The sequence below is a fragment of the Carassius carassius genome, chromosome 4 (assembly GCF_963082965.1).
Source record: "Carassius carassius chromosome 4, fCarCar2.1, whole genome shotgun sequence".
NCBI classification, from domain to species: Eukaryota; Metazoa; Chordata; class Actinopteri; order Cypriniformes; family Cyprinidae; genus Carassius; species Carassius carassius.
The window spans coordinates 2,406,373-2,416,052 of NC_081758.1; the positions used below are offsets into that span (position 1 = coordinate 2,406,373).

The window sequence follows — 9,680 nt, forward strand, 5'->3', positions numbered from 1 at the left end:
CAGTATACATGCACTAATTTTTTGCCATTCTGAATGATTCCAATCTGCTTTCAGATTCTGCTTTATCTGAACCCTAACTTTTGCAGTCAAATTCACAAATTTATTTACATGTATTTCAAACAAATATCAGTGCATGCACAGTACCTAGTCGCTGCACTCATTTTGTCATATCTGAAAATAAATCTGACGCTAATGTTATAATAGCTGTTTCACAAATACTAGAAAATATTCAATCTCCTCAATCAGTTCATAAGACGTAAATAGACATATGCATGTTCATAAAACATATGCAGGCATCAAAGGTCTTATTATAAATAGACTCTGGTAAGCATCAAGGCACTGCACATGTCAAGTCAAGTCACCTTTATTTATATATAGCGCTTTAAACAAAATACATTGCGTCAAAGCAACTGAACAACATTCATTAGGAAACAATGTGTAAATAATGCAAAATGACAGTTAAAGGCAGTTCATCATTAAATTCAGTGATGTCATCTCTGTTCAGTTTAAATAGTGTCTTTTTATTTGCAATCAAGTCAACGATATCGCTGTAGATGAAGTGTCCCCAACTAAGCAAGCCAAAGGCGACAGCGGCAAGGAACTGAAACTCCATCGGTGACAGAATGGAGAAAAAAACCTTGGGAGAAACCAGGCTCAGTTGGGGGGCCAGTTCTCCTCTGACCAGACGAAACCAGTAGTTCAATTCCAGGCTGCAGCAAAGTCAGATTGTGCAGAAGAATCATCTGTTTCCTGTGGTCTTGTCCTGGTGGTCCTCTGAGACAAGGTCTTTACAGGGGATCTGTATCTGGGGCTCTAGTTGTCCTGGTCTCTGCTGTCTTTCAGGGATGTAAAGGTCCTTTCTAGGTGCTGATCCACCATCTGGTCTGGATACGTACTGGATCCGAGTGACTGCAGTGGCCCTCTGATCTGGACACAGACTGGATCTGGTGGCTACGGTGACCTCGGAACAAGAGAGAAACAGACTAATATTAGCGTAGATGCCATTCTTCTAATGATGTACTAAGTACATCGGGTGTTATTGGAAGTGTTCCCGGTTCCGGTTTACCTAATTAATGCAGCCTAAAAATCCTTTAATGGATTGGATATTAAAAGCATATTAGTATGTTATGTGTAAGCCAGGTCAAAGAGATGGGTCTTTAATCTAGATTTAAACTGCAAGAGTGTGTCTGCCTCCCGAACAATGTTAGGTAGGTTATTCCAGAGTTTAGGCGCCAAATAGGAAAAGGATCTGCCGCCCGCAGTTGATTTTGATATTCAAGGTATTATCAAATTGCCTGAGTTTTGAGAACGTAGCAGACATGGAGGATTATAATGTAAAAGGAGCTTATTTTTTTTAAATCTATACGATGTTTGATAGGGAGCCAGTGCAGTGTTGACAGGACCGGGCTAATATGGTCATACTTCCTAGTTCTAGTAAGAACTCTTGCTGCTGCATTTTGGACTAGCTGTAGTTTGTTTACTAAGCGTGCAGAACAACCACCCAATAAAGCATTACAATAATCTAACCTTGAGGTCATAAATGCATGGATTAACATTTCTGCATTTGACACTGAGAGCATAGGCCGTAATTTAGATATATTTTTGAGATGGGAAAATGCAGTTTTACAAATGCTAGAAACGTGGCTTTCTAAGGAAAGATTGCAATCAAATAGCACACCTAGGTTCCTAACTGATGACAAAGAATTGACAGAGCAACCATCAAGTCTTAGACAGTGTTCTAGGTTATTACAAGCAGAGTTTTTAGGACCTATAATTAACACCTCTGTTTTTTCAGAATTTAGCAGTAAGAAATTACTCGTCATCCAGTTTTTCATATCGACTATGCATTCCACTAGTTTTTCAAATTGGTGTGTTTCACCGGGGCGCGAAGAAATATAGAGCTGAGTATCATCAGCATAACAGTGAAAGCTAACACCATGTTTCCTGATGATATCTCCCAAGGGTAACATATAAAGCGTGAAGAGTAGTGGCCCTAGTACTGAGCCTTGAGGAACTCCATACTGCACTTGTGATCGATAGGATACATCTTCATTCACTGCTACGAACTGATGGCGGTCATATAAGTACGATTTAAACCATGCTAATGCACTTCCACTGATGCCAACAAAGTGTTCAAGTCTATGCAAAAGAATGTTGTGGTCAATTGTGTCAAACGCAGCACTAAGATCCAATAGAACAAATAGAGAGATACAACCATGATCAGATGATAAGAGCAGATCATTTGTAACTCTAAGGAGAGCAGTCTCAGTACTATGATACGGTCTAACTGGAAATCCTCACAGATACCATTTTTCTCTACTACCTTTCTATACTACCTTTTCTAGTATCTTGGACAGAAAAGGGAGATTCTAGATTGGTCTATAATTAACTAGTTCTTTGGGGTCAAGTTGTGGTTTTTTGATGAGGGGCTTAATAACAGCCAGTTTGAAGGTTTTGGGGACATATCCCAATGACAATGAGGAATTAATAATAGTCAGAAGAGGATCTATGACTTCTGGAAGCACCTCTTTTACGAGCTTAGATGGTATAGGGTCTAACATACATGTTGTTGGTTTAGATGATTTAACAAGTTTATACAATTCTTCCTCTCCTATAGTAGAGAATGAGTGGAACTGTTCCTCAGGGGGTCTATAGTGCACTGTCTGATGCGATACTGTAGCTGACGGCTGAATGGTTGCAATTTTATCACTAATATTATCGATTTTAGAAGTAAAGTAGTTCATAAAGTCATTACTGCTGTGATGTTGGGAAATGTCAACACTTGTTGAGGCTTTATTTTTCGTTAATTTAGCCACTGTATTAAATAAATATCTGGGGTTATGATTGTTTTCCTCTAAAAGAGAAGAAAAGTAATCGGATCTAGCAGTTTTTAATGCTTTTCTGTAGGATAGGTTACTTTACCGCCAAGCAATACGAAATACCTCTAGTTTTGTTTTCCTCCAGCTGCGCTCCATTTTCCGGGCTGCTCTCTTTAGGGTGCGAGTATGCTCCATGGTGCCAGACTGGTTTCCTTAACCTTCCTCAAGTGTAAAGGAGCAACTGTATTTAAAATACTTGAAAAGAGAGTCCATAGTTTCTGTTACATCATCAAGTTGTTCTGAGGTTCTGGATATGCTAAGGAATTCGGATACATCAGGAAGATAACTTAAAAAGCAGTGTTTTGTGGTAGAAGTGATGGTTCTTCCATACTTGTAACAAGAAATAGAATTTACAATTTTGGCTATATGAAGTTTGCACAAAACTAAATAATGATCTGAGATATCATCACTGGGCTGCATAATTTCAACACTATCAACATCAATTCCATGTGACAGTATTAAATCTAGAGTATGATTTCGACACTGAGTAGGTCCTGAAACGTGTTGTCTAACCCCAATAGAGTTGCACATGTGTGCAACATATTTTTAAATCTGATTATTTCAGGTTTACACCACCCTTTTAAATCTTACCGATATTTCACTTGATTTGAGCTCAGTCTGATTGATAGAGGTTCCTGCATGAAGACTTTTCAGTTCACTTAAACCATTAATCAGTTACTAACAAATTATTTTTGTTGCATGTAACGTAGCATGTTCTGGCTTCTCTTTTGTCCCATGGCTTGATAACTGTGTGGATGATGCAATAATGGCCTAATAATGGATAATGGATATCTTCCCAATGGTACTGTAGGCCTCACAGGTTGTGTGACTGTTTATGATCTAACCTTTAATGTGGTTAACATTTATTTTTAGTAAAAGATATAAGATATTACTTCATATCAGTCAGTACATATCAATATTGTACAAGCCACTGATATGATGCAAGATACAAATATAAGCAAGTGATACACACTCAGGGTGTTCCTTTGGCAATGAGGCATGTTTAGTAAATAATATTTAAATTTGGAAAATAAGCACTCTAGACGTAAGATGAACACACATACGTTTCATGGTGTCTCACTGGTACAGTGTAACTCTAAACTGGGTTAGTGAAGAGCAAAATATGAATATGATTCTGCATGCATGCAACTATAATTTGTTGCATTTATGTAGTGCTTTTCTAGACACTCAAAGCACTTTACAATGTGTGTGTGTGTGGGAGGGGGGGCACTATCGTAAAAAGTACCAATATCTAATAATAATTACTAGTATTTATTACACAGCTCTACCAAAGTCTCTTTAAGACAGTCATGTCACTCGGTGGTCATCTTTGAAACACCTCTCGCATCTAATGCAGTTCCTATATCTTTGAATGGGGAAACATCAAATTCTCCAAAACTGTTCACTAAGTTTAGGATTACATTTCATATTTGAAATCACCAAAGAAATCTGATAACAACAAATGTTACTTTTGCTCCAATAGCATTATAAAAAGATTTATTAGGCGAGATCAGCCAGTGCGCACGCGCAGTCCAAAAAAGCACTGCGTGTTACAATGGAAGACTTCAGCATTCATTTTAGCATATATGGCAAAAACAAATCTTTTTAGCCGTGTAATAAGTATGGTTATCTCTGTAAGTAAGATGTTATCTCTGCTTTGCGTCGGGTCCTGATCACCCTGTCGGGGTTTATTCTGAGATAACAACTGGATGGATGTGCATTATGTATTTAATAGGTAAAGATGCATTAAATGTTTTTAAGTGGGATTGTCATATCAAACAAGGATCATATAGAGAACATAACGCATATAACATCAGTAAATATGAATTATAACTCACGAGTTCCCAGACCTGCCAGTTCATTTATGGTCATATTAAATTTGTCAAAGTAAATACTGTTTTATTGCATATAATTCAAACCTAAACCTAATATACAAACAGGGAGAAAAAAGAACACAATGACATCCAAAGCCATACTAGGAAACATTTTATTGATAAAAATAAATAAAAACTGTTGGAAGCAAAAGAAATCGAAAGAGAGCGAGAGAGAATGCATGTAAACGAGGCTAGTTTCTCTGTACAACACCAGCCAAAATTGCTATCCCTCTGTTTAAGGAAAGAATAGAATGTGAAAGAACACAGACAAATAAGTGTCTAATAATGCATTAGAATTGGCCAAAATAAATGGAACGGCCAATCACGTTTAAAACTCAAAAAAGACTAAGAAGTGAAATGGGTGATGCGATATAGTGGAGAAATGGGACCAGCAAGACTTGTACCAGAATACCCAGACTTCTCTTCGTAAACCATGTGTGTTTCTATGTAGAATACGCCAACAGGTCTAGAGAGGAACAACCTTGACAAAAGGTTTAATAGTCCAGCTTTTTGGGCACTTCCCAAGGGAAAGATTCACGGCCGAAGTGGCCGTAAACAGCGGTCTTCTGATAAATTGGCTTCTTCAGCTCCAGCTCCCTAGAACACATCGGCCGTGGATTATTGACTCGTTAAAATAGAATAGCGTGCATTTAAAAGAATATCAAAATAAATATTTGGTATTAACATACACAAACTGTTTTAATTACTTTATGAGATCATCATGCAGAGGAAACTATGACAATAAATAATTTGTTTTAGTTTTACATTTACTTTTCAGTTTCTGAATGTTTAATACTTGAGGGAAGTAGTGTAGTTCACTATATATTTGAAGAATTAATTTGCCAAATCAACAGCAAAAATTTTTCATTGTGCATTTGAATTAATCTCAATTAAACTACAGTTGAGTTATTTTAATTAAGTTAAATAAAAAATCTTCTTGTATGTTTCCGTGCCTTTATTTTTATTTAATTTTCATCTATTTTTGTACTGTACTGAATCTTGAATAATTATTTGGCAAAGGTTGCTAGATCTATTATCGTCTTCTGATGGAATCAGGGGATGCAAAGAAAGAAGCAGAAGAAAATCTGTGTCAAACTGAAAAACGAAGAAATATGAAAAGCTTCGATCACAGGGTGATGTGTTAAGAGATCAGCTGCTACCTCACAATGACTCCTGGACGAAGATCAAAGTTTTTCTTGACGATTTTAAGCAGCTCCTTCTCGCTCTTCTGAGATGTGCCATAGTGGAAGATAGAAATGGAAAGAGGATGAGCCACTCCGATGGCATAAGAAACCTGGAGAAGGCGATACATGTATGAACTTCAAATTCAAAGATTTATACTTTCTCAGCAGAATGCAAAATATGTGGCCAGCTTACCTGCACAAGAACTCGCCGGCAGAGTCTAGCCTTCACTAGAGATTTGGCCACCCAGCGGGCAGCGTACGCCGCAGAACGGTCCACTTTCGTGTAGTCCTTTCCAGAGAAAGCTCCTCCACCATGGGCTCCCCAGCCTCCATAGGTATCGACAATAATCTTACGACCAGTCAGGCCGGCATCACCCTAAGAGAATGGAGAATCATACGTGATGAAAATCTGAGAAGTCTGTTTGTAGTCAAATTGAGCCCTCATTGGCTTCCATGCAATCTGCCGAACACTGAAGATCCAGGTCATGTATTGTAGCTCGTCAGATACTAAAAACTAATTTATTTCTACTGTATTTTTGGATTGTGTTTGGAGTCAATTTGACCCAAATTTTTATTTTTTAGTAATGAACTGCAAAGACACAAAATAAGAACAATTTGGATGCTTTTCTTCACTGTAAAACATGATTTAGCAAATTTGTCAATAAAACAAAGATTTTTGGAGTAAGAGTTACATGAAAATGCTATTTCTAGGAATCTTTCTAGTGCCTTTCTAAATGTTTAATTCTGTGCGTTACTTGCCTTTTTTATTATTTCTGAAATTTCTTAGCAATTTCTGAGTTAAAATTGCTTCAAAGCAAAACATTTTTCAGTGTACACAGAGGTGCAAATAACTGAATTTAAGCATGAATAATATCTAACATTTTGTGCCTAGTTTAAGTAGTATTGATTGCTATTTGTAGTTAACATAAAAAAAAATATTTATGGCTGATAAAATGTTCCCTTTCAATCGGTCACTTCGACAGTGTGTCGATGCTGACAGTAGGGGTGATTGAGAAAATCCAATGAAATTGGGAAGCAAGATTTCCATCGTTGGCCATATCCCGGGCATCTGGGTATGAGAAGGCCAGTGTGGCATTTGCTCACCTGTTCTGTTTCTCGGAGCAGAAATGCAGTTGTGTAATGCAGTTCAGCAGTTTAGTATAGGGACCCCTAGTGTCAGAACTTCGACACTACGTCGAAGTGACAGACTGAAAGGGAACATCTCGGTTATATTTGGTAACCGCTTCTCTACTCCTCAGAACAGAACGAAATCAAATGCAGGTCAAAGTGACATAAACACAATATCTGATTCATTGATGTAACACTGAAGAATTTTAAGGAAATCTAGAATGGCTGCCAAAAACCAAACCAAAACAGGTCTCTACCTGAGGGCCTCCGATGACGAAGCGTCCACTCGGCTGTAAGTGATAAATGGTATCGTCGTCCAGATAAACAGAGGGCACCACAGCTTTGATGATTTTATCTTTAAGTGCATCACGCATCTCATCAAGGCAGATGTCTTCATCGTGCTGCACAGAGATGACGATGGTGTGGACGCGCACCGGCAGCATGGCGCCTCGCTCCGGTCTGTACTGCACAGTAACCTGTTTTCAAAGCAAACGTCAGGAAACGCAGTCTACACAAGAACCTGCATGCAAACACTCCTAGCTACGAATGCTCAATTTCACACATTACTGTGTTTCTAAATGCGGTCCAGCAGACCTGAGTCTTAGAGTCGGGCCGGAGCCAGGGCAGGGTGCCGCTGCGGCGCAGTTCAGCCATCTTGGCGTTAAGTTTGTGTGCGAGCACAATAGTGAGAGGCATGCATTCCTCTGTCTCATCCGTGGCATAACCGAACATCAGACCCTGAACGGAGCACACAGCAGAAAATATGAATACTGAAATGTTATTAAAAGAGTTACATTTACAGTTCTTGAACGGCATTAAATCACCTGGTCGCCGGCACCAACGTCCTCTTCACTGCGGTCCAAATGAACACCCTGGGCGATGTCTGGAGACTGCTGCTCCAGAGCCACCAGAACATTACAGGTCTTATAATCAAACCCTACGGGTTCAGATGTGGAACAGATTATGGGCCATTCAGCTTCCTATTTAAATGACATTTTGAGCTGTAGTAGTAAATCTCTACACATCCATTTAAAAAAGTATTCAAAAGTTTGGGGTTATTACATTTTTTAAAGAAATAATTACTTTTATTCAGAACGGGTTCATTAAAATGTAACAGTAAAGAGATTTATAATGTTTCAAATAAATGCTGTTACTTTGACATTTTTATTGATCAAAGAATCACAAAAAGCAAAATGCATCACAGTTTCCACCAACAATATTGTGCAGCACAACTTTTCAACACTGATAATAATCAGAAATGTTTCCTGAGCGGGAAATATTAGCATGATTTCTGAAGATCATGTGACACTGAAGACTGAAGTAATGATGCTGAAAATACACCTGCACATCACAGAAATAAATTATATTTTAACATAAATTTTTAATTGTAATAATATTTCACATTTACCGTTTTTACTGTATTTTTGATCAAATGAATGCTGCCTTGGTGAGCAGCAGATGAGATTTCTCTCAAAAACTTAAAAGAAATGTCACTGAATCCAAACTTCTGAATGGTAAACGCTGCTGTATGTATAATAAAATGCTTCATCACACCAACCCTTGGATGAGTCGTCATAGCCGATGTGTTTTATGGTGTCACGAACCACCTTCTGATAGTCAACAACAGCACGAGACGTCACCTCTCCTGCCAGCAAAACCATTCCCGTCTTGGCTACAGTTTCTAGAAAAAACAAACAAGATTGCAAAACACTCATATTCATGATTTTAGGAGGACATTAAATCTGAAAGGACACATGCAAAACATTTAAGCAAATCCCCAGTAATTGACGTCAACATACCACAAGCCACTTTTGCCTCTGGGTCTTGCTTCAGGTGAGCGTCCAACACAGCGTCACTTATCTGGTCACATATCTTATCTGTACAATGAGGAATAGAAATGAGTACGGCTATATATTTGTCAAAAGCCACACTGCATTAGCTGTGTGAGAGTTCAGCAAATGCACTGAGCTTGTGTTTTTTTTCTATTGGCTTTGTGTACATGCATTTGAAACTGTACTAGTTTGTGTAAAAAACAAAAATAAAAAAATTAATAAAATAAATTTGTTTGTTTGCAAATCTAAACATTTTCTATAATATTCTGTGTAGCTAATATGGTGCCAATTTTTTGTACCTTTTTTAATGTTCAACTATAATAACCAAAACTCTAAATAAATAAAAAGTATCGTATTAGCGTGACTTATTTAATTCTTTTTTTTGTGTTGTTTCTGGAAGTGGGCGGAGTCTTCGCTCAGTCGCGTGTTTGATCCCACGTGTAGCGCGAGGCTGCGTCTCAAAACCTGCTGATCCGTCTACTTTTGGCCATCAGAAGAGTTTGTATTGTCTCAGATACAGCTGTGCATGTATCTGAGATCACCTGCACACTACTTTAGCACTCTGAATGCTGTCTAGGCCGCTCATTAGGTTTTGGCACACAGCCACAAAAAACCAAGAACAATCGTTTTCAAATCCACTGCGCATCATCGGGGTACATGGAGATAGATATCTGAGCATTGAACTTTATTTATTGAAAAGAGTGCTAGCAAAAGCAAATACAAAATAAATGTGGTTACAAAGAAAATAAGCTACTGGAATAATAATGCAACGGTACAGTGCGT

General features: G+C 38.0%; 1 protein-coding gene across 1 annotated transcript; it reads right to left on the bottom strand.

Annotated features, from left to right (window-relative positions):
- Positions 1-5,079: 5,079 nt before the first annotated feature.
- On the bottom strand, positions 5,080-8,741 carry LOC132132503 (S-adenosylmethionine synthase-like). The gene is made up of 6 exons (XM_059544904.1): positions 8,624-8,741; positions 7,890-8,002; positions 7,660-7,803; positions 7,323-7,541; positions 5,914-6,313; positions 5,080-5,350 (listed from the first exon to the last, which is right to left on the bottom strand). The coding sequence occupies exons 1-5, from the start codon at positions 8,724-8,726 to the stop codon at positions 6,089-6,091; spliced, it is 804 nt and encodes a 267-aa protein (XP_059400887.1). The 5' UTR covers positions 8,727-8,741; the 3' UTR covers positions 5,080-5,350; positions 5,914-6,088.
- Between the last annotated feature and the right edge of the window lie 939 nt (positions 8,742-9,680).